This window comes from Anomalospiza imberbis, chromosome Z (assembly GCF_031753505.1).
Source record: "Anomalospiza imberbis isolate Cuckoo-Finch-1a 21T00152 chromosome Z, ASM3175350v1, whole genome shotgun sequence".
Classification (NCBI taxonomy): Eukaryota; Metazoa; Chordata; class Aves; order Passeriformes; family Viduidae; genus Anomalospiza; species Anomalospiza imberbis.
The window spans coordinates 63,098,283-63,124,284 of record NC_089721.1 but is presented as its reverse complement, the minus strand read 5'-3'; the positions used below and the strand labels follow the sequence as shown (position 1 = coordinate 63,124,284).

The following is a 26,002-nucleotide window of genomic DNA, read 5'->3' as shown; positions in this document are numbered from 1 at the left end:
AGGACCACAACTATCACTGCTACTTAACATCACAGCTAATTTTTGTGTGCATCTAATACAGGATTTTTTTTCTCTTGATTTGATTAGCTTTTAAAAATACAGCAGAAACATAAACCTTTCCCCTGTCAGTGACTCACCAATTTCTAATCCCTGTTTTTTCCCATAAATTTTAACTGATTTCAAGTTGCAGGAAAATAAGATATAGACTACACATGTGGGGGGCTTTTTGTGCCTTAAAGCTGGCATCATTCCTTGGAGCAAAATGTTTGCTGTAGCAAACTACATCTTAAGTAATTGTAGTGACTAGTTAAGACATCAAAAGAAGTTTAAATTGTTTATTTCCCTCTGATTAAAAAAAGTGGTTTTAACTCATGCTACTTGCAACTCTCAAGTTACTGAGGATGTGCAGTTCACTCCTAGGAGTCATTTTACCAGCACTGTAATTTTTTGGAAGAATCTTGGAAGTACTATCAAGCACACAGAGAGCAAAGGCTCCAGAAGGCAATTTTGTGCACAGCTGCCATTTGCTGAGTGCAGAAGGTGCCTTTCTCTGTACCGCTCTTTGGGAAGACCATGTGGCATCTTTCCCTCCACATGTCCCATGATATGGCAGGATCCAAGTACATGATGCAGGTCCACAAACCCCATGAAGTTTTGCCCTGTCCTTCAAAGCTCTTCGAGTGAAAACAGAGGGAAGCCGTGAGGGACCAGGGTCTTTTCCCCTGGGGACAGTGAGAAACATGATCTGCAGAAGACAACCTGCCACCCCACTCAATGAATCCCCAGTTTGGGACCCTCCTTTAATTCCTCCCTGATTAAAATGGCCCTTTTGCTTCTCAAGAGCAGTTGGTGGCAGCAAGCACAGTTCTTCTGTGCTTGTTTGAGCTGCCAACTCATAGTTCCAAGATGGGCTGTGGGCAGCACAGGTGGCAGCACAGGGGTAACTTGGGCACAAGGTGCCAACTCCCATGGCTGAGCTTCACATCTCCCCCTAGCCTTCTGCCTTTCTTCAGCTTGAAAACCAGTACCCTGTTGCAGAATACACTCATCAACTCTCAGAGAGCCCAACATGATGTTTTTCCTTCATCCAGGAGATGCAAATGCTCTGTTAAATTAAGCACTGTGACTGGGAAAACATGCCATGATGCAGTAGTTTGGGGATTTCTGAGGTTTCTGAGTAGTGAATGCTGAGATTTTTTTTTAAGAATGGCTGTGTCTGAAAAGTCAAAGTGCGAGCTGTTCACAACCCAGTTCCCAACAATGAAGGTAGGAAAACTATTCCCAGGGGAAGGAGGTTTGGGGAAGAATTGATTGTTATGTTCTATTGTGAATTCACTTGTCACACATTTACAAAGGGACATTATACACATAGAAATTTCATTTTACAATCAAGATTATGATTCAGATTAGACAAAAGCAAACAGTTGATTAACACAGATATTCCCGTCTTAATCTATACATACATAACATTACTCTAACACTTTTGTGCTTTTTTTTTTTTCTTTTAATATGATCTCCTTAGAAGGCATATTATTCCTTAGACAAACTAACACAAGTTATCAAGTTATCTCAGGATAGTTATTTCAAAAGAAAATGCAACATTTCATAATAAACATTTATAATCAGGTTTTTAACAAAGTAATTCATCATATAAACAAATGAATCTGTCAAGACACTAAATAAATATTTGTACTGGTAAATACAAGCATTTTGCTTATATCATGTAGGACCTGATCCTGCAAGCCCTCTGTATACATCTTTATCCCCACTGACTGATTGGTTTCATTGCTTGTTCTAATCTACTATTTTACTTTGAGCTGAGCAAATACTTTCTGGCCACTAAGTTAAGTAATTGAAATAAACACTGGAATATATCCCAGCAGACAATGATTTCCTTAGATGTCTTTCTAAGTCATTAGGTTTTTTCTTGTTTATGAAATCATCACAAATATTTATCAACAGGCAATCAGTTTTTGATATTTACAATCTGAGTTGCATTGGTTAATTGAGATTTTTTAAATATATCAGGTTCCTTGTTCTTGGCTTTTTTAAGAAAAAAAAGTGTGACTTTTGCACTCAATTTTAAGAGCAATTTCCAAGAATTATATTATAATTGAAAGTGAATTTTTCTTTTGTCATACATTTGAGCTAACAATACTAGGCTAGGAGGGCAAGAGCCTCCAGGAAAATAACAAGCCAGGAGTTCTCTTGAGGAGGGCTGGTAAAACATGAATTACACTCTCTGTTCTCACCTGCAACAATTACTACTTTCTCCAGGGCAAGGGAATGGACTTTTTTAGAGCACACAATAAACTATGGCCAGTCTTTTAATTCTGAATTTACTCAATCCTTGTCAGGGTTGCCTTTTTCTTTGCATGCTAAGTCCAGAACAGAGAACACAGATAAGAGACATTAACTGACCTACATACCCTCTTCAAACCTTAGAAAATTATCTGAATATTCTCCCACAAACAGATGTGCCAGTGAATTCCAATCACTTAGCTGTTTTCGGGGGTTTTGGGGGTTTTTTGGTTGGCTTTTTTTTTTTTTTTAAGGAAACACAGCAGCAGTCAGTTACAGCTAAAAAACTTACTACTTTTTCTTGCCCAGCTTGGTTTGAAATATAGTTTGAAATCAGGGGTACTGAGGTTATTAGATGTACCCACTGTAATAACTTAGTTTAGCTGAATTCTGATGAATGACTCTGAGCTGAATGTCTCTAAGCTCTTGACACAGTATAACATGAAATGCTCCAAGCATCTGGCAAAAATAACAACAATTGTAACAAATCACTGCCTGAACTGAAAAGTGGAACATACTTTGAAATTACTCTCTCTATATATCAGTATATAGGGATATACACACAGGCACACACACACACATATATCCCTATATAAACATTTCTTTAAAATACATAAATTAATTTTATTATTTCCCCTGTTGGTATTATTTTAAATACTTTACTTCATGAATCCACAATATGGCAACTTCAGGCTGTTTGGAGAGATAAATCTGAACACAGTCTTATAACCTCCACTAATATAAATATATTGGCAAGTAAATTTGACCAGCAATAGTAAATTTTGAAACTTAAATAACTATTCTACAGTTACTTTAATTTTAACAAGTTGCTACTGAGTACCAATATTCATGAAAAAAAAGTAAAACAAAAAATAGAGCTTTAACTTTTAACACTGAAGTGCAGCCTTATGAAAGGAATGTAAAAGAAAATTATGTATTAAAGACTCATTCTAAAAAGAGAAAGAGCAACTTATACTATGTGTTTCAAAGTAAGAACATTGTATGCTTGCACTTTAGCATAAATGACCATGATGAGTCATCGTTTCTTCTTGCCTGCAAATTAAGGATGTTGGCTCAAATAATCTTCAAAGTGTACATGAGCATTTGATTAAATCCTGTTTGTTGTGAAAATAAAGTTCATTTACAATTTGACTGAATAACAATGAGGAGGTTGTTTTAATAATAAGACATTTAAGGACCCTGGTAGCCAGTACCAGTTGTATTTGCAAGTAGCTCCTCAGCTTTACTCTTTTTTTTTTCAAAAATAAAGGTACAGTTACAGTTATTTATTTACTTAAAAAATTCTAAAGATGAAGAAAAGTAGTGTTTATACATATAAGTCCTCATATAAATTATAAAACTCAAGTTTATCTTAGAGAGTTCCATCCCCAGAAGAAGCATAAAGCACTTTTGTGGTACCTTCACCAGTAAATATTTGTATCACATCAAATCTGAGAAATACAACAAAGATGATACTGAATCCAAAAGCTGAAAGACAACATTCTTCTAATACAGTCTCTTGTGATGAATACGCTCCATGGGCTTGTATGATTTCCATGAAAAGACTGAATTTCAAATAAAGGAAATATAAAGGAATTCACCTCACCAGTTCAGTAGGTAAAAGAAACATCAGTGAACAGCAGAGTCAGCCTGTTTGAGGTCAACAGTCTTTGGAAGACTACAAGGAAGGAGTTTAAAACTACAACAGCAAAATCAAATAACAGCAATGAGGTAAACTCCCCCTAAAAAGGCCAAATAGGCTGAGTTGTCAGGATAGAGTCCAATTGTACCTGACACCCAAATGTTTCTGTAGCCAGAGTCCAGCGAGCTGCATGGTAGAGGCAAATGTACTTGCTTTGGACCCTAAGCACATTTTATATTGTTTCGGATCTAAATTGGGGTCACACTGAACAGGATGAAAAATATGGACAACTCCTACTTCCTGACTTCTGAAAGTCTTCAAGCCAGACATTATCACTTTAGTAAAGAGATCTACGTCCTCAAGTCCCCAGCCTTGAATCGAGGTATCAAATCCACCAGCAGTAAGTAGATCACTTTTGTAAATACAGGTAATTCCAAATCCATACTCCCTCCAAAATCCAGTCCTTTTTGTGAAAACAAAACTATTGTCAGCTGGAGGGTTGCCTCCATATATTACTTTTGGATTGTATTGGCTGAAGATGATAGGGTAGTAAACCTGTTCTCCCTGAATAGTGTTATCTCTGCATCGCTGGAGGAAGTCTGATGTGAATACCAGATCAACATCACAGAACAGCAGCAAAGTGTCATTGTCAAAATGAGACGAGGCCATCTCAAGAGCTAAACCTCTAGAAAACTTTCCTGACATTGGAATCAGGGTCATATCTGCCTTGGGATACTTAATGCTGTATTCTTTCATTAGCTCTATGTGTTTGCTAGAGTCGTGGCCTGAATCAGAACTGAAGAGAATTACTGCCAACTTTACATTCTGCTTGGGAATCAGACAAGTCTTCTCAAAATTATCCATAAATCTTGAGAAAGTATCAAATCTTCCAGTGATAGGGACAAGAATATGTATTTTCTTGTCACTGTGTCCCCCAATGTCTTTGGTGCCTTGGAATGATGAGGAAAAAATCTTTAAAGAATTTGAAAGGAAAGAGAAAGATTGAGTGTCACTGTTGGTGTCCTCCAGCAAGCGTTTTACGTCCAGCTCCTCTGCTTCTTTGAAGAAAGGTTTGCTAAACAGTTGCTGAAGGTAAGCATGGCGTCTCACTGGAACTGTAACTTTCCTTCCTTTGTGCCTTTTGTACAAAAGCAGTAAATCCAGGATGTACTCTACTCCATGCAGAGGATCTACCCTGCGGTACCCATACTGTATTTCCTTGAAATCAATGAGCCTTCCTCTAGATCTGGAGTTCTCATTTATCATTTCCATGACCTGCATCACAGTATCATCTAGTGCAGCCCGCAGGACGCTGCTCAGGCTCTGGCGGGGTGGCTGGCTCTCCACCATTGAGTAAAGAAACTTTCCTGTCAGGAACTCCCACTCGATGACTTCATCCCTTTCACGTGGCTGGAAATTATTGAAAGATGGCACCACTCCCAGTTGCTGATCTTCCTTATTTACTTCAGTGTTACTGAGCTTACTCATCAGAACACTTTCTCGATGGAGCTGGATGGTCCGATGGCGCAGTTCAGAAATTTTGCGACTCAGTATGTAATTGTGCAGCCTATATTGGTAGGCAGGTCTTTTGTTTGGATGAAGTGTTATGGCTGTGTGGATCTTGCTGTTGTGAAGATCTTGAATGTAACCCTTGCGGTTGTGTTCATAGTTTTCATGGAACAATTGCTGCATCTAGAAAGAGAGAGAGAAGGGGTGTAGGGGAGAAAGAGACATTAAGTTGAAGTGCTTCTACCCGGAAAAAGGACTCACAGTGGTACTGCTATCATTACCAATTCTTATAGATCTTGGTTATTTTTAGGCATAGACTTTTAAAGCATTCAGTAGAAAATAGTTACATTGTTTTGGTCTGGGTTTCAGTAGTGTCCACAGTAAGCAAATATTGTCCTCTGTCTAAAGAGAAGGTCAGTTATCTTGGGTTTACCTTCATTTTGTCCAGCTTCAGAACTAAGGGAAATGCATAGGCATAACTCTGTGGGTAATATTTCTGAGTTCGTGGGTGCTATGCATGAACCATTGACTTCACTTCAATCTAAACCCCAATTAGCACAGATCCTTAATGGAAGGTTAGCGACATTTTTTAAAAGAGCACCCTGTATTTGTGTCTATGGAGCACAAAGCTGATTGTACTGATATATGCAAATAGTGCTGCTTAACATTCAAAAACTGAATGGCCTTTACAAAACTTATTTTTCATGTTGACAAAGAATTCAATAACTGAAATAAAACCATTTGAATATACATTTTGTAAGGCACACATATAATAGAGTTTGTCAATTAAGCAATTGATTGTGACAGTGATTTCCAATTTATTTCTGTAGCAAGAAAAGACATTCTACTTCTGTCAAATTAGTAATTGTGATATAGTGCAGAGATACATTTTGTGGCTGACAGGTCTAGGATCCAAAATATCTGGCCTTTTTACTTTCTGTACTGACAACTAAACTATAAGCAAATCATAAAATTCTCTTTGACTCAGTTTCCTTCCTAGAAGACAACTTAGCTCATTATTAATGTGATGAGTATTTATTCTTAAATGGGAAATAATATGGAGTAGTAAATTACTGATATCATAAATACATTTAAAACCTGCTGCTCTTTGCTAACATCTACTAACTCCAGAGAATTATTTTCCATGACTAGGAGATAAAGGAGAAAAGGCTGGTTTTTTTTTAATCTGAAAACAGATTGGTCTGTAATTAATGCATAAGGAAAATATGTTAATTAGATAGAAAATGTTGTTCAATAATGTGTTTTAAATTTGAGCTATAATCAGATTCTCAGATGGGTATTGAAGTTTGTCTTTTATACACTGAAGAAATCAGGAGAGGTAAATCCTGATTGCACAGTATATCAGACTCAAAACATTTAGCTCATTTTACTTCAATTCTTTCAAGAACAGAAGCTTTGATACTGGAAGTAATATTAAGAATAGGGCAATAAATGCAAAATAACTCCTAACAAAGGTAAGACTAATGAAAGCTATGTAAAGTCATTAGCATGTACAAGACATAAACATTGTCACATTTATAAAAACAGAACTTTAATATAGAACTCCTGGAGTGTCCCTCCCATCTCATTCAGACCCCAAATGCCTCTGCTTGAGCAAACATGGCTGCTACTATTACTCAGATTAAAATTTTTGGGGTCAGGCACATAACATGTAGAAAAGCAACAGATACATTCTGAGAAATACCTTAAACTATGTTAAATTTACCTGTAATAAAACAGGTACCTCTGTTATAGTAAAATGAAAATTAATGTGAAAAAAACATACAAAGTTACAATATGACTCATATACCCCTTATTCACAGAACCTACCTAAAGCTCTCTGAGAACATTTGTTCTGTCTTGAAGTGTGGGTGTTTTGCTTGTTACATGCGATGAGATGAACCAGGGACATGAGGGTTTGGCTGATTTCCTTGTAATCACACAAGAACCAACATCATCAGGCCTGTTAGTGTTTTAATTAGCAGTGCTGAAAAAACTGAAATATGGATTTCTGGAGGATTAGGGATGGTCGCTGGCAGGACAGGTGGATTAGAGATTGAAAGAGAAAACAGTGTTTAGGAAAGTGCTGGGTGATGGCATCTGCTCTTTGGACAAACAATTTTCTCTTCTCGCTCTACAATTTACACTTTGAATAATGAAAGAGAGAACAGCTGATCTGGCTAAATTTCCAGCTCTCCAGTTATAAGTTACACTTCCTTCCTGGTCTGTTTTACTTAAATTTTATGGTGTGAGCTCTGCAAGGTGACTATGCGTTTGCATTGTCCACTTTTTCTGCAAAAAGCCGAAGGCATGATTTTTACATCTAAAATTTTATAGTAAAGTCCCCTTAAAGGAAAATAAAAGAAAATGTGTAATGTTGAAAACGAAAGAAGGGGAGGTGGTTTACGTGACTTTCTTTTCTAAGTTGTCTAATGAAGAATGCTATTTGAGTATAAATGAAACAACCATTAATTTACCCATTTACAACCATGAACACCTTTACACATTACATTTAAAGTAGATGATTTTTCATAGTTAAGCACATCAAAATTTTATGTAAAGTAGTAAAATGCATTTTATCCAAAAGAATTGCAACAGATGACATATAGCCGCAAAGCTAAATGCTGTCTGCCAACTGTGCAAATTCTTCCGTAACCCTTGATTTATTACAAAATCAGCTTTACAGAAGATTCATTAGCAGCACTTATTTAACAGAAATATTCTGTTGACATAAATACTGCGTTTTTTGTGCATTCCAATTTCAGATGCCAGGGTTCATTTCATATGCTCCACTGAAACCATGGAGAGAAAATATACTCCATTATAATAATGATTTCGCTTTTGATAATCAACAACAGATTAAAAGTAGCAATTCAAAAAAATTCAACCAACTCAGTAATGCAGTACTATCACATATGTGCAAAATGGTACTAATCCATTTTCAGTTAAGTTACTGAAAACTTTTATTAGATCCTGATTTGGACAAAACAGAACAAATATGACACTGAAAGCATCAACACTTCCTGAAGATATCCTGTTTTAATCTTGGTGCAGAAATTTGTTATTAATGTTGCAAGAAAAAATGTCTTTTTATGATTCAATTTATTAACATTTAAATGAAAGCAATTCAATTTGATTCTAACTTTGCTTTGAGATTTTTAAGCAAGATGGTCAAGCCCAGAAAGCAATTTCCTGGAAAATGGATTTGTGTGAGAGCCACAAATTATCTGGAAAAGGTGGTGGGTTTAGGAAGTGGCAAAATTTATTGACTAAAAATTAAAATTATTCAGCATGGAAGAGTAAACCTTCTCACAAAAGTTTTCATGATTTTGAATGGCAAGGTAATAAAATGCCAGATTAAATTCTGCATAGATAAATGCAAAGTACATATGAGGAACACAATCCTAACTCTACCTGAAGAATGTCAGACTGTGCAAGCTGTTAGGACTCTGGGAAGAGAACCCAGTCCACACAGTATGCAGTTCTGTGTAGGTGTCACAGAGAGGTTCAGCAGTGATGAAAGGAAAAGCAAATAGCATGAGGACAAGCCTAGAGTGAATCAGAAGCTTCATTACATGGTTATGTCCATAGCACAGCATCCTGAAGACTGTGGCCAGGAACCTTGTCAGTATCATCCCATCTGAAACTGATAACACAGAATTATAGAACGTTAAGGTTTGATAGGGACCTTAAATATCATCTAGTTACAAGACCTCTGCCATGGCCAGAGATACCTTCCACTAGACCAGGTTGCTCAAAGTATTATCCAACCCTGCCTTTAACAGTGTCAGGGTTGGCATATCCACAATCTCCCTTGGACAACCTGTTCCAATATCTCACCACCCTCACAGTAAAGAATTTCTTCCTAACCTGTAGACTAAGTTTTTCCTCTTTCCATTTGTACCCATTACTCCTTGTTTTATCAATACGATCCCTGAAGAGTTGCTCTCTGGCTTCCCTGTAGGCCTCCATATGGTAGAAGGCTGCTATGAGGTCTCCATGCAACTTTCTCTTCTGTAGAGTGAGCAGCCCAGACTTTCTCAACCTGTCTTTGTACCTCTTATCAACTTTGTGTCCTCCTCTGTACTTGCTCCAACAGTCTCATGTCCTTCCCGTGTTTGGGGCACCAGAACTGGCACTCCAGGTGGGGTGTCACCAGAGCAGAGCAGAGGGGCTGAATCCCCTCCCTCACCCTGCTGCCCATTATGCTTTGGATGCAGCCTAAGATCCCACTGGCTTTCTGGGCTGGGAGTGCTCATGGCCAGGTCATGTTGAGTTTGTCATCAACCATCATGTGAGTACAAAGGTACTAACCAAGGTACACCCAACCTTGGTACAAAGGTACACTGAACAATTACACATCTGGATCATTAAATAAACAGATAACTAAGGCAAAAGAGAGAAATCCAAAGAGGGCCAACCCTGAGATCAATGAAGTCAGAGTAAGTGAGCACGAGAAGAAAAATTGGTAGGAATGGTATCACCTCTTCTCACATAAAGAACTATGACACTTACAAAGATGCACTCAAGATCTGGAAATAGAAAAGAAAATAATCACATCGCTCAAGCACAGATCTTACTGGCACAGCAAGCTGCTAACAGGAAAATTTTGGATCACTTTAAAGAGAGAAGCAACAGATTAGTGGGAAACTCCAATCATTGCTATCTAGAACTCCTGGAGCCCCTGCTGAAGATATATCACAATATTTCCTTATTGTCCTGTACCCCTGCCTCAGTTTCTTCTACCAATTACCCCAGAGAGAGAGATTTTGCCAAATGAACATTTAGTTGGACATGAAACAACCAATTTACATTCACTGAAAGCAGTGAATGGGAGAATTTGTCTTCAATTCAATATAATACCTGGAAGGCCCAACATTTTATCTTTTCACATTGCTTGACTTCGCTACTTTTCTGAATAGTTTGCTGTCTTCTGAATGGTTCTTACAGCACAACTAATGCAAGGGTTGGCACAAACTTTTGATTGCCTTTTTCCATGCCAGCTGAAATTAGAAGTTAGCAAGAAATACTAATGATTTAATCATGCTCTGAGGAACTCTGAACTGCAAGCAAGAATTAAAAAAATTATAAGAAAGAAATCAGAATAAAGGCAATGTTTTATTATTGTGGCAGAAAAATACAATAGCTAATACACAAGCACAAAGTAATTTGCATTGCAATCCCTGAAATCATTGTAATTGCTGTGATTTAGTGATATAATAAAAAACGAAGGTTCTTACTGCATATACCCAAAAGCCCAAACCTACCAACTTTATTATTGCAAGACTATCACATATGAAAAGAGTAAATGCAAATGGTGCTTTTTAAATTAACACAATTTTTCTTTGGGCATTAACAACATTTAACAGAGAAGACATGAAATTTAATCCTCCATTCACTCAAGACGTTCTTGATTTCCCGTTGCACAGATCCACAGTTACCTGTCAATCATAGATCCGCAGTTACCTGTCAATCATCTCACTCCTCCCAGGGTTTCTCCTTATTTGGTTCTGTCAGTCAGGGGTTGTCACTCCCTGTTGGGATGTCAACCTTGTAACCACTCCTTGCTTCTTCATGAAAGTTCTGTGTCAATCATCCTACCTTTGCATTCCTATTTGTCCCAGAACGCTGTACCCACCTCTGTTATAGCACCATTGGTTGTGAAACCCTACCTCGGTTTAACTCCATAGGGCGAGGCAGGTTTCCACCCTGTCTGCCCACCCCCTGTTTAATCTGATGCAATCTATTATTTGGGGCCATTTTGCCTTACAACAATCTGAGAGCAATTCTCTCAGACCACGCATTGGGGAATAAAAGTTCTCAGTTTCACGGGCAAAGTGTCCTTCTCTCTTCACTTCCTCTCTGCATCCAGCCACCAAAGCTGCCAACCCACGCTGGGATACTCCGCAGCCCCGGTGTGCCCGTAAACATAGTGGCTATGGCCTCACAAAGAAGTGCTAGCTGGAGCTTTAGCTGCTTGAGGTCATAACGAGCAGAAATGCAGAATGCAATACTGTTTTGCTGAACAGCAGGAAGTTGAGTGTTTAAAAAAATTTCAGATGACTATAGGCACATAGGCAGATAATATTTACTATAATAAAATCCAACACTAAGCCACAGGTAATCTAAGTTTCTGGAAAAGAAGACAGGTTTGAGCAGGTCAGTTTTGATGTTCTGAGAAATACTATAAGCCTGGAGAAGATAAGGATTAAGACTGGAATTATGAAATGCATATGAACTAGATAACAGAGAAACAATAACAAGCTATGTACAAGTGGGGAATTATCAGTTTGGAGGGAAGTTATTACAGAAGCTTCTAAGGATCACTATAGTTCCCAGTGACACTGACACAAAATCTTTGACATTGCTCATGACACACATTCGAGGACATTATGACTAAATGAGAAGAGAGGACAACTCATAAGAGCCAGAGAACTTGGAAATTAAGAAGTTGCAGAAATTAAATTGTTATAATAAAACAACACATATAATGCTATACCCATGGTTGTAAGAGGTAGGTGATGACTAAATATCTTAGGAAAACTGACTTTTTAAACTAGAAATAATTGACATACAAAGAAAGCATGAGACTATTATCAGACACTAAGGTGACATGAAGAGATTATGAAAATTCAGTGTGAATCCTCTACAGAAAAGGGACACAAAACTTAGTGTTGCATCAGTCAGAATATTTCGGAAAGACACAAGAAACAATTTCATACAATTCTGGACTTGCATTTTTGTCAAATGCATTGGACAAATCAGTGCAAAAGAAACTTGTCAGGACTTTTCTAATTTAGCTTGTAAACAGACAAATTAAACAGCACTGGTGTACAAGGACAGCAGCATGCATGGAACGAAACAGAAATATGTCTTAAATTACCCTGGACATTATCTAAGTGAAACAGTTGTGGAAAAGGCTGCATTTTAATAGTCAGCATATTTAAGGAAGGTAGGCTGATAGTCTTTCAGCCTCCTCAGGTTTGGACTGCCTGGTGTCACTAGCCCCCTTCTTTGGAACAAACCAGTCTTTAGAAGAGAAGCACGATGGTAATGTAGAAGGGATGACAAGGTAAGAAGCTCGTAATAACAGTTCCAGTTACAATGAACAGCCTCCTATGCACTGCCAATTTTTCCATTAGGATGTGAAATGGAAATGGCTGACTCAGCAGTTTTGATGATACCAAAGATCTGACTCATTTCCTGTTCTGGATGAGTGATCACAAAGAAGGTATAACTAATTTTCCTATCATACCTTAAGCTTCAGGTAACTTAGTGATGTTCAGACTTGTGCTTGCTCCTACATACTCAGTCACTAAGAGAGCTCAGCAGAGAAAAGCAGGTTCTATTATCAGGGCGTTTCACAGTGAGATACCAACAAATGCACTGGGACTAGCTACATGTTTACACCATAAGTCTTGTGAGCTTAACATGCCCTCGATGGCATTAAACTAAAACTCCTGCAGTCCAGCAGGTAGAGGCATCTGCAGTTTTGCCATTGTTTGCCTCATTACAGAAGATGGTTTACCACAGTAGCATTGCCATTATCACATCCAGGTGACAACCCTCAGCGTATATGTACTTCATGTCCTTTTGAACATCTTGGCAGGGCATGTGTGCTTCCTTAGGTAACAGTTCAATGCTAAAAACTTCCAAATGCTATAATTGTTCTCTGGCTTCCACACATCAAGCAAAGGAGCAATCCTCCCTCCTTGAAGCCAGATCTCCCATGACCTCAGGGCCATATTCCAAATTGGATCTTGCCAAGGTTCCTGCCCTGCACAAAGGGTGCTTCAGCTCTCTTACAATCAAATACTCTTCTCTGGCATGTCTCATACAGTATGAGAATTTGTTAATAAGTGGTATTTCACAAATTTAAAGATAACTAATCAATAATTTATTCCTTCTGCATTTGTATCAAGCCACTCAAATACTCCATTGTTAAAATAACACCCATTACATTATTGTCTACTAGTTAGCTATAACCTGCATCAAATACAATTTATAAGAAACCCTAGCTTTTTATGTACATGCTTTATTATTTACAGAATTCATACTTTATATTAAAAGCATTGTAAAATTTGACCACAAAAGTAATACATAATTTTTTATACCAACACATCTTCAGTGCAAGACACTAAACCTTCCTGAAGGCTCATACACAGCAATGCACCAGAACATTTACCAATATTTCTTCCTACATTATTCTTTTGAACATATGTAATGTACATATTCTAATGTACATATGTACATTAAATACATATTTCTTCCTTCCTTAATACTTTTTTTTAATACAGAATTGAGAAAAATGCTTAATCATTAACTTTAAGGATCAAAAGAAGAAGGAAGATATTTTGCCAACCTCTTACCCTTAAGCATAGTCCTGAAGGTAGTTTACAAAGATTATTGAACCATAAGACTAAAAAACAAATTTTTGTGTTAGCAAAATAAAAGTTATTAAAGTCTTAGTGTGCCTATGGAATTATTTATTAAATTAAGTGAAAATTACAATGAACTCTATTACATAACACATGTATGCAAAGTGTGTAAGTACTTTTATTTCATAGTCTGTCCCTTTCTCACTATGTGACACATTTGACCATATAGAGGCAGGAATATTAAATCTGTCAAATATTAGCCTTCAATGAGCACAACAGAAAAATATGGAAAAAGTCTTTAAGGTTATATATTTAGACAGAAATATCAAATTCTACCCTCTGTGTTAAGGAAAAAAATGAGGAAAAAGTTATTTGATGACTAATAATAATTTCTGAATTGTTTCTATGTGTTGTGACCTAAAGTATCTATTTGTTTAATGATAAACTTTTCTATAACATGGACTCAAGCACTTGTGTATCTGACCAAAGATTTGAATACTGTAATTATTCTCTGAAGTGCATGAACACCACAAATGCTGATTCCACATATACAAATTCTATAGAAACTGGAAATTTTGCTTTTTTTGGGTGCTTTGTGAGTAGTATCACAGTTGAACCAGTATCACACCCCACTTTACAGGATTACCGCAGAAGGACTTTTTAATGAGAAATTTCCCTTTTGTTACATCAACAAAGATCATATCCTTTTCATTCGTACTCAGTAGTCCTCATATGTTTACATTTACTTTATCCCCTAAGCCTTCCCTCCTACAAAAAACACCACACTTCTAAAGAAAACGTCCAAATACTGACAGCTAGTGTGGTGAACACGTTTTAGCATGGATATACTCAGCATTCTTCACAGCATTACAGAAAATAGTAGTTTGGTTTACAACAGTATGAAGAGGCCTGGGACAGTACTTCATTCACACTTGGCTAGAGTCATTCCTAAAAAAAAAAAAAAAACCAAAAAACAGTGGTAATGTATCCTTTCTGGTTGAGACCAATCTCCTTGTACATGTTTGAGAATCTTGGTCCATCCAGACCCATTTCACGCTAACCAAGTGAAGCCACAGAACTAACACCCTGTAATGGCCTGAGGCTGTGCTGCCTGCTTCATGTGATGACTTCACTCCTATCATACCAGCTGACACCAGTTCAGATGCTCAGAACACCATCTGCACTCCTGTCACATCGCCTGACATGGGAAAATAACCTGCTCCACTCAGAAACCTGCCATGTTCAATGCAGGAAACCTTCCGCTGAATGAAGAACTGGGGAGATTTTCTTCTGCAGTGCAATATAACAAAATTAATGTTTCTAGAGCCTTTATGTTTCAAGTACTCTGAGTGTGTAATCTTAAAACACTGGGAGAGGACAATTTCATACAGCAAGAGAAAGCAGCCCTCTGCATGCCCCTGCCCCAGTAATAACACTAGCTATAAAAAAAGTATAATGAAAAATCTTTATACTGCAGTGATATTTTACAAGTTATAATTCTTCCTACTGGGAGATGAGCATCCTGCAAACTACAACAGTCTGACACAAAGGCTTCCATGGTATTTATGACTACCCTTAGAAAAATCAATCTTCCTGAAGAATCTGCATGCCTGTGCCTTACTAAACCTGTTACCCACTACAGAAAATGTACATCTTTGCTCATCAGGAGCTTAAAAGGGCTTTATAAAAGTATCCTTATTTTGAAGCAATTCTTCAATTCAAATGTTGAAGAAAAATTTGAGAAAAAGCCATTTTAAGTTCTAATTCTTCTGAAAAAAAAAAAAAAACTATTTTAAAAAATCAAGCTTCAGGGCTACAAATACTGAGATCTAAGTGCTGAGTTAAACTGTAGTATTTCTCTGCTTCAGAAGTTGGTCACATTTCTCACTAAATGAAAAATTCTAAGTGAAAACAATCATTTGAATTTACTATTCACAGTATATTTATCATTATAGTCTACAAAAGGGAAATGCTGTGAGCTACTATCCATCAGTGAAGTCAATTATTGGGACACAAAAGGCCTTTCCTATTGTTTTAAGAGTCTTTAATAGTACTGCTATTTGAGACTAAAATTTGAGGCTAAAATGAAAGTAATAAATATTCTTCTCAAGCTGTTTTTATTGCTTTTTACCCTCAGTTTTACCTAAGTTTCCATAAAATCCATTTTGATACAAGGCAGCAAAACCAAACAGCCTTATCCTTCCAATAGTCCACAGTTATTTGGAAACAGAACTTCACTTTCAGTAAATACGAAAAGAAAAAATGGAATCATCTTTAAGTAGAGGATTTATCTACGCAAGCCATTTACCAAAAAACTTCTCGCTTTAAGTTTATATCTCAATTATTTATAAAGAGCTACTTAATATAAACTTCTTTTTCACAGTGATAGGCATTCCATTACATCTGTCTGTCACCCTCTAACACTTCCGTTTGCAAAAACATGAGGTTTCGGAACTTATTAAGTAATGTTAATCCAGTGCGACCTGATGGAACTTTGATTTCCAGTCTTGAAATAGATCCTGCTTGAATACCAAGGGGCTGGACCAGATGATCTCTGTGACCTGTTAAACTTACATTACTTTACAGCCTTACTCCATATTAATTAGTAAACTTATATTACAAAACAATTTGAGGAGAAACAGAGAGGTAGCAATGCCTACTGTAGAATCAATATTAGAGAATCTGCACCTGACCTCCTCCAAAAGTTTTTCACAAAAATAGAAACTTTGAGAGACAGGAAGCATAATTCAGCATAATTTTTAATTTGTATAATATGATCTAAATTATACAGCATGTGTGCAGAGGCAAACACATAGTATGATTCAAATTTTTTTGAGTAACTTAGCCTTAAAGAGTTGCTACTTTCTTTGTTCATTTATCCTTTTTTACAATTATTTTACAGTTAAGTTTTTCACTTACCTCTTTTCTTGGGAGTGTCTTATTCTTCTGCAGATTTGTGGAAAGTACACAGCACAATAAAAAAAATTATATTTCTCCTGTGTTTGTTGGATATCCCTTCATTCATTCACATATCCTTTTTCCCCCCCAACATGTTCTATATATGCCCAAAATTATGCATTGGGAGTTCTACAAGATGAATACAACATACCTGAAGATGAAACACATGGTCTCAACAACTGTATTGTACACATCCAGTTAAACAAAATTACACCAATGGCAATTTCTTTAGCTGAACATTCATGCACTTAAAAAAGCTGGCTGATTTGTTAATATCTCACAGGTAATGCCATAAACAGTACAGTATAACATCTTGTGGAGAATACAGTATCTCTTTTTAGCTAACAAGTCTGGATGCATACCTACCAGACAAATGACAAACAAGAATGGTCAATGTTTATTTCTTCAGCAAAGTAGAGTTGTTAAAATACTACCTGAGGAGAAACATCAGTTTGCTAACATTGTCTGAAAAGCCCATTGTCCTGGTTTAGGGCAAATTTGGGAGAAAACCTCCAAAGGGGCCCCCCCAGAAAGCAGACCCACATGGCCCCTCCCCTCAATCAGTTCAGGAAGAATTTCCTCAGAGAGAAATGGGAAAAACCTGTTTATTTAACAAGCAAAACACTCCCCAGCACAAAAAATGGACAATACCAGATGACAAAACTCATTTGTCGCTCTGAAGAGATGACAAATTCAGAAAATCTCTCTGGGGAGTGGTCACTCTGTTATCAGTCCCTCCAGCACTGGGAAAGGCTGCTGCTGCCCACGGTTGGCCCCGGTGGGCCACAAAGTGCAAGGTCTCGGTGTTTCCCTGGGCCCCACTCCGGAGCAGGTTCAAATGGATCCAAGAAAAAGGAAAGAAGACCAGTCCAGGGAAACTTGGACTGCCTCAGCTAGCTAAATGAACTAAAAAGTAAGGAAGAGCTGTGTTCTGCCCCGTCCCTGCCCAGACAACACAGTGGAGTTCTGTGTCCAGCAGACTGTGGAGAAGTGAGTGCAGGCTGACAACAAAACTCCATGCTTCTTCTCCCTGCCTTCGCTCCCAGAGCCTGTCTTGAAGGCACAGAATAGAATATCCAGCATAAACAGAACACATGACTGGGGATATGAGCATCATAACGTCACCCTAGGACACTCATGAAGGTGGAGAATAGAAGTTAGTAAGAAAGAGTAATTTCAAAAAGTGAAAATAGAAAGCATGACAAGAGGGAACAGATGGGATGCCAACTTGTCCTGGGGAGTGGTGAGGATCAATTATATTACATGAACATGCAGAAGTTGGAAAGGTCAGATAAACTGGGAGGAACTTCTTGATCTGGAAATATATCTTGCCACATACAGAAGAATGCGGTGCACCAGCAGATCTCTTCTTTGATACCAAGATACTTCTGAACAGTAAAGACAATCAAGACAGGGTACTGCTGCACATAGGGCTATGCTGCACATAGGGCTTGCTTTGTCATAAACTGTATTCATGCCAGAAAATGAATACTGATGGCTCTTACCACCACTGCAACATAAGTCTTACCTACACCCAACTCCTCCCACTGGGAAATTAAGCCGTATCAGGAATATTCCCGTAGCCAGAATAGGGGGATTTAGCTACAGGGGACCATAATAAAAAAGCACTAGGTTAATGAAAAAGGCTAATTTTCTAAAACTAAACAGAAAATCAGCCCAAAAGTGGTCAAGGACTCCTAGCCAAAGCAGCAGCGATCCCAGGTGGAAATGCCAGGAGACTGAAGTTTGCCATCCCCTGCAGACTGGAGCCAAAGAGGAAGGAGTTTGGTGAGTTTCTCAATACAGAGTTTGTTCAGATCTCTCATCTGAACAGATCTGCAGAGCAGAAGCTACAGAAACTGTGACTGGTCTGATATTTCTAGAGATATTTTCTTCTCAGTATAGGCAGATCTGAAAGAAAGTGTTTTCATGTCTGAAGTAATTGTAACTCCTAACAGTAAGTCATATTACTAATAGAAATCACCTCAAACACTGAAATGAGGAAAACTTTTAAAAATGTCAAGAAGTGAAGAAAAAATGGGACTGGTTGGGAAAAAAAATCCTGTAACTCCCTATATATTGCAACACAATCCATAATTATGGATGTAAATTTTTATTTCTTTTGAGGCACAGGCATGCAGCTTATTTTCCTTGCTACTGTTTACCAGTTACAATTTTATATTTTCTTTTAATCTCAAGAAATTATCATTCCACTGCAAATACACTTCAGAAAACTGTTGGGTCTACCCTTTAAAGAAGCTTTTGAATCCTTTAAGTATTCAAAGAAAAATTCAATAAATTCTTGTATGGCCAATTGACTACAGATTTATATTCCAGCACTATCAGATAATGCTGGAATAATGCATAAAAATGGCACCCATAACTTCCATTAAGTAATACCATGAATTCTGTTTAAATACTTCATCAATCAAACAAATTAACTATCTGCATACATTACACATTTTTTTTACATTAATGTGTAAACATTTACAACAAAAACAGTGTAGGAAAACACCTGGCCTTGGATGACTTTGTTTATTCATAATTAGCAATATTTCACTATTGTTTATGTATTTTAATTCCTTAGTCCATTGGCCTTACTTGGATAGATTTTTTCCACATAAAATCAAGAAAGGACATTATCAAGAGATATACATAACAGGAAATCATAGAAGCTTAGCACAGAAATGACACTTGATTATACCTCCTTATGGAGAATAGGAATTCAATCTGCAGCATTCTTTTAAAATTACCTTAATCCAGGCAACATCAGATAAAAACTCAGTGCCACCTTTTAGCAGTGCTGGTCTAAGGATGAAGCCATGAATGTGAGACCGAGGTAACATATGTTTCTAAAACAATCTAGCAAAATGGACATATAAACATGCTTATAGGGGAAGCAAAGTTTTGAAGACCTAAAGCTACCTGGAAGCCTTTTGGATACCTTAAATAGCTGACTAATTTCCTTGCTTTAAGCTCAGGCCAAGTTGTTTCACTTCCTGTTTTCTGGTAATTAATCCAACATACTGACAAAATCTGAGGTATCAAAAGAGATAAAGGGTAATGGAAACTGGCAGACAAAAAAGAGAAAAAGATCCGGACTAGTGCCTCTAGTGCCTATCTAGGACTTACAAGGAAGAACTTCCTAAGATAAAACCAGGCAATCTCATAAAATCAACACTTGTAGCAGAGCACCGACTTTTTGTTTAGAACTCTAAGAGCCTTAAAGTTATTTGATTTGCTTTGAAGTCTGCATATTTATTCAAACTGTCATCAAAATCTGGCTTTTTATAAAAGCTGTTGGGTAGATTAGGTGTTAAGATATGGATGTTCTGGGGCACAGAATTCCTGGAAGACAGCATCCAAGAAGGAAAAACAGTGTGATTTCACATTAGCTAGGATAGACAGACAAATAGGGTAACAAGGCTGGTGAAGGAAGTACCTAGAACACAAGTCCTGTGAGGAGTGGCTGAGGGAGTTGAGGGTGTTTAGCCTGGAGAAAAAGAGGCTCAGGGGTGAGCCTTATCACTCCATAACTCTCTGAAAGGAGGCTATAGCCGCGTGGGAGTCAGCCTCTTCTCGCAGGCAACAGCAATAGGACAAGAGGACACAGTCTTAATCTGCACCAGAGGAGGCTTAGGCTGGTCATCAGGAGGAAGATCTTCACAGAAAAGGTAAGTAGCCTGAAATGGGCTGCCCAGGAAAGTGGTGGAGTCACTATGGAGGTGACATAAAAACCTGGAGGCATAAGGAAGGACTGGATGTGGCCCTGGGTGCCATGATCTGGTTGACAAGGTGCTGTTGGGTCACAAGTTGGACTTGATCTCAAAGATCTTTTCCAACCTGATTGATTCTGTGTGATTCTCTGAAATAGATTGCACAAGCACACTGAAGTGTGTTTAAACACTCAGCCATGACTTAATTTATTTATATATTTATATGGAAGTGGTCTGGCAGACTTAGAGCATTGGCAAGGGGTTGCCCACAGCAGGAAATACTGACAAGTGGTAATCTTGGATCATTAAAGCAATGATCCAGTGAGAAATGGTCCTCTCTGGGTGCCATATATTTTTATCTACAGGACTCAAGAGGGAATTATAGAATAGGTTGAATTGCAAGGGAGCTTTCAAGGCCATCTAGTCAAACCCCCATTGCAGTGACCAGAGACGTCTTCAAGTAGAAATGTTGCACAGAGCTTCATCCACACTGACATTGAATATTCACAGGGATGGAGAAATCTCCCCACACCCTGGGCAATCTATTGCAGTGTTCCATCACCCTCATTGTAAAAATTCCTTTCCTATATCCAATCTAAATTGATTATCCTTCAGTTTCAAAGCCATTCCCTCTCCCACTCCATGCCCTGGTAAAAAGTACTTCTCCAGCCTTCTTCTAGACTCCCTTCAGGTACTGTGAGGCTGCTCCAAAGTCTCCCCAGAGCCTTTTTTTCCAGGCTGAACAAGCCCAACTTTTTCTGTCTCATTAGGATCATCTTCGTGGCTCTCCTCTGGACCTGATCCAAAAGGTCCATGCTGTCTTTTTGGGAACTCCAGAGTTGGTTGCAGGGTTCTAGGTGGGCTCTCAACAGAGCAGAGCAGAGGGGCAAAATCCCCTCCCTCCCCTGCTGCCCATGTTGCTTTGGATGCAGCCCAGGACACGTTTGTCTTTCTGGGCTGGGACTGCCTATGGCTGGGTCATGTCCAGCCTCTCACCCACCAGCACCCCCAAATCCTACTCCCCATGGCTGCTCTCCATCTGTTCATGCCACAGCTGGGGTTGGTGCGGCATACCATTCTTTTCCCCAGCCCTGTGCAGCTCCGGTGCCTTGAGCGGCACCGCCTCTCGGCAGGACTCAGGTTCACTGCTTTTCCCAGACACAGCTCCATTCCACGGTCTGGGCGGGGCTAGCCATGGTTTCTACTGCCGCCGAGCAAAGGACTTTGGCGAAGAGGCAAAGGAATGTCCAGTTCACCCATGAGGGAGGCTGAAAGTCTTTTAATGGCTGTGGAGAACTGCGGTGGAGAGGTCGCGACCCGCCTCCAGTGCCTGCATGGGGGAATATGGCACCAAGTTTTGGGAAGCACGGGGTCTTATTGGGGGCAGGGCAAGGAGAGCAGAAGCCCTCCCGCCCAATGGGGACAGGCACTGTGGCGATGACAAGGACCACGGCGACCAATGGGAATGTGACAGGGGCGGACCCTAGGCTCTGGGGCGAACGGGGTTGTGGGATCAGGATGACAGACACTGAAGTCTCCGGATGGGACGGGCAGTGGTTACAGGAGTGACTGGCTGAAGCTCCAACAGTAAGAGACCCAGAAGGAACTGCCGTGGGCGGGGGAGAAACACGGGGGGTGCGCGGGGGTACACAGAACTTGGCTAGCTAACACAGATTGGAACCCCTAATCTACACCCAAATCCGGGATGCCACAGCTTGGTACCAGGGTTTGCCCCATCCCAATTGCAGCACTGCAACTGGGTTGCAGGCCATTTTAATTTGGCCTTGTTAAAACTCATGAGATTCCCATGGAGCTGTCTTGAGCTTGTCCAGGTTCCTCTGGATGGAATCCCATCTTTGGGTGTGTCAACCACACCACTCAGCTTGGTGTCATCTGCAGATTTGCTGAGGGTTCACTTGATCCTGATGTCTGTGTCATTGATGAAGACATTAAATAGCACAGGCCCTGTGGGAGGCGGTCCTGGGGAAGACCTACCAGGAATACCCTGGGAAAACACAGTGGTATAAGAAAAGGCAGTGACCTGGGATTCCCGCCTTTTCACATGCCTATCAATTGTTGCACCCTCCCCCAGCCATGCCAATCAACCAGTTATGTCATTCCCAGTTCTGGAAAGTTCTTTGTACGGTTATTGGTTCTCCCACCGAAACCCCCCCTTCCTCTCTCTCCCATTGGTTTTCCCTGATAACCTCATCCTTCCCCATTGGTCCTTGTACTAGGGCCCTGCCTTTCCTTCCCCTCTTATAAGCCCTGACCCCTCCTCTGGAGGGGGCTCCTAGAGTCAGCTTCCCTCTTGTGAGGTTGTCTCCCTGTGCCTCCCCTGCTCCCCTGCCTCCTCCTGTTTCCTCCTTCCCTCGCTGAACCTTCAGTAAACCCTCGAGAACTGCAGCGCTCCAGGTGTCCTCTTGTTTTTGGTGGATTAAGACTGTAAGCTATCTGGGCTCCTATCGACTGGCCAGCAGTGGGCTTCCCTGCAGGACCAAGGTCTGGGACGGGACACCGCTTGTCAGTGATGTCCCTCCATCAGGACCCTGAGCTGTTGACCACCCCTCTTTGGATGTCATCACTCAACCAATTCCTTACCCATTGATCAGTCTACCCATCTAATCCATCTCTCTCCAGTTTAGAGTCGGCATCTGACTGCCATGACTTTTCAAAAATTGTGGAGAGTAGCTTGCCAGCTGTATCAGCCAATTCCCTCTGTGTTCCCCTCTTTGCTCACTCATACAGTGGTGAGGCTTTATATTCCTGATATGCACAGCTGTTGCCTGCCTGGGTGGAGGGTCTATCCCTCCCAGCCAGAAGCAGATGACTGAGTTGGGTACTGGAAGCAAAGCCTCTAAAATAACTGGAACTAAGAATTGTCTCCAGTGGGTTTTTTAGTGCTAGGAATATTAACTTTATGGAGGAAACATACAGTCATGCAGTAACAATAAAACGTGAATAATTTATAAATAATAATTAACATAAATCAGACATTTATGTTTTACTAGGACAAAGAAAGTCAGCAAATGCAAAATGGAAAAATATAAAATGTGTGTGAAAAAGTACTTAATGGAGATAAAAATTATTGAATTTTAAAATTATTGAAGCTCCTAACTTAGCATGAAGCTAAAAGGATTAAACATACAGATAATAAGAATATCCAAGATGATATTATAAGGAACAAGAGCATTGAGAATCCTTACTGATTCAGGGTAAAAGCAATTTGGTACCTCATAATGGCCCATTGAAAAGTGTCATCACAAGCTTACTACAAAGATCAAGTCTACAGAATGAAATGTTAATAACTTCTCCAAGGGAAATATATTTAGTAAAAAAATGTATCACATCACATTAACATTCTTAACACAGGATTTTCAAAATCTTTGGACAACAAAACAATAAACATAGACTGATAAAAAATGAACTATTCTCCTCTTTGGTAAACATATCTTGAGAACTCTTCAATGCATTGCCAAGTCACATTTTAAGCTCTCATATTAAGTATGAAAGCAGAAGTGCCAGCAGATCTACCTAATATGGACCAAAGCTCTCTAATCTATCTCCACTAATTAAATACTCCATCATTCTTATAGGGTGGTTAACCATAAAATTTGTAACAACTTCAAAATTTGGCAATGATTGGAACCTGGTTCTGGTGGCTGGTAGACCTAAAAGTAGTTTCTCAGAAGTTACCACTGGCGAACTAATGACTGAACTAGTGGATCCAAGATGTCTGAGTTCTTCCAAAGAAAGAAAAGGCAAAATCAGTACAGTAAGACTTCCTGTAATACTTCCTCATCCCCTTGACATAAAAGCTTTTCATCAGTCTGCACACTGGCCAGATTTCTGCATGATAGGCCAGATTTAATCTGTTTTTTTATTTATTTTTTCTCACACTTGTACTACATCAAGTCACTACGCAGCTGAGACAGTGAACAGCATGACCTCCTTGTCAACCAAGTCTTCACTTCTTGCCATGTCAGTAAAAGAATATTAAAACAAGGATGTTCAAATTAGGATTTCATTTCTTATGGTGTAATCAAGGAGATAAGTACGGCTTACTTCCAGTTGATTCTATTACCATTGAAGTTTACGATAAATTATGAACGCCCTTGAGCTAAACATCCAATTAAAATAACATAAGCATGGCAGGATGTCTGTTGTAATGTTTTCCTTAGAAGAAATCCTAATTATATTGCCATTATACTTTTCCACAGGCATAGCTGTGCTTTCTGACTGGATGGTATGAAAATATAACATTAATTAACATGACTGTGTTCTTATAGCATTACCGCGAATTGCTATGATGTTAAAATAAAAAAATCCAAGCCTACTGAGTTATATGCTCCATGGTGACAGGAGATCTAAGATTGAACAGTGATTCTTCATCCTCCTATTATCATAAAATATCCTTAACAAGGTCCTTCATTGTTGCACTTCTGAATTGGAAAGTGTGGTTGATTAGTAAAAAGAAAAAGTCTTTCAGATAGACAGTGATAATTTGAAACCCATTTTATACTGCTTCATATATTTTCATGTCTGAAAATATTTTTAATGGCGATTTGAAGGTACCCTCCTATTTAAGTCATAGATTTGAAACTAATTTATTTTCCAGGCAGTAAAAGACCTGCACGTTCACTGATTGGTTCTTCAGTAATAATGATTTTCTTACAAATCACTGAAGTATGTCTACCTTGGTCAATTAACTCACTGAGGAATTGGTAAATTTATATGCATTATGTCTATGTCACTGTTTTCACACACTGTTTTCAGTATTCTGTCACAGAATAATCAAATACATAGCAAGCAGTTCTATCTTTACTATGGATTTTCAAATTAAACAAAGCAAAAAGAAAAACTCTAAAAGATAACAAATAGGGAGGTACAATGGAGTACAGAAAATAGATGAGATTCATATATTTGGAGAATCCTCAGTGAAAACAATTCAGAAAAAATTATTAAAGACCTCAGATTTTTCCAATCCAATTTACATAAATAATTCAGAAATTGTTGCTCTAGTTTTTATTAAATTTTTGATTGGCTTGAGTTGTGCTTTGAATGGAATACATGAAACAGAAGAGAGCAGACAAAAAAGAATAAAAATTGAAACAAAGGACAATAATCCATTTTTCTGTTCTCGTCTCTTACTGTAAAAGGTAATAATACCCTGAAGGAATGAGAACAGAACTAAAAAAAATAAAGCTAAGGCTTTTTCAAGATAAGAACTAAAAAAAAAAGCTAAGGCTTTTTCTGTAAGATAACATTACATTTTTTTAAGAGGACTAATATTAAGCAAGTAACTACTCTGTCAAGGTGGCCAATAGTTCTATTGCATAACAATGGTGACACCATATAGTAAGAGAAACTTTCTTACACAATTTTCATTTATGATCAGGTTGAAATAACTTGGAAGAGAGAGCTGCTTGAAACCCACCCAATGTGTTTATTACATGTATCTGCTTGGATGTGTGCCTACAGAGAGCTGTTACTGCTGT

The 26,002-nt window shown here is 38.6% G+C and overlaps 1 protein-coding gene across 1 annotated transcript in view; it reads right to left on the bottom strand.

Annotated features, from left to right (window-relative positions):
* Positions 1-1,375: 1,375 nt before the first annotated feature.
* Positions 1,376-26,002, bottom strand: part of CHSY3 (chondroitin sulfate synthase 3) — a 142,199-nt gene continuing 117,572 nt past the window's right edge. The window contains exon 3 of the mRNA XM_068177338.1: positions 1,376-5,635. Coding sequence (XP_068033439.1) covers positions 4,070-5,635 — 1,566 coding nt within the window. The 3' untranslated portion in view covers positions 1,376-4,069. The remainder of the gene's footprint in view (positions 5,636-26,002) is intronic.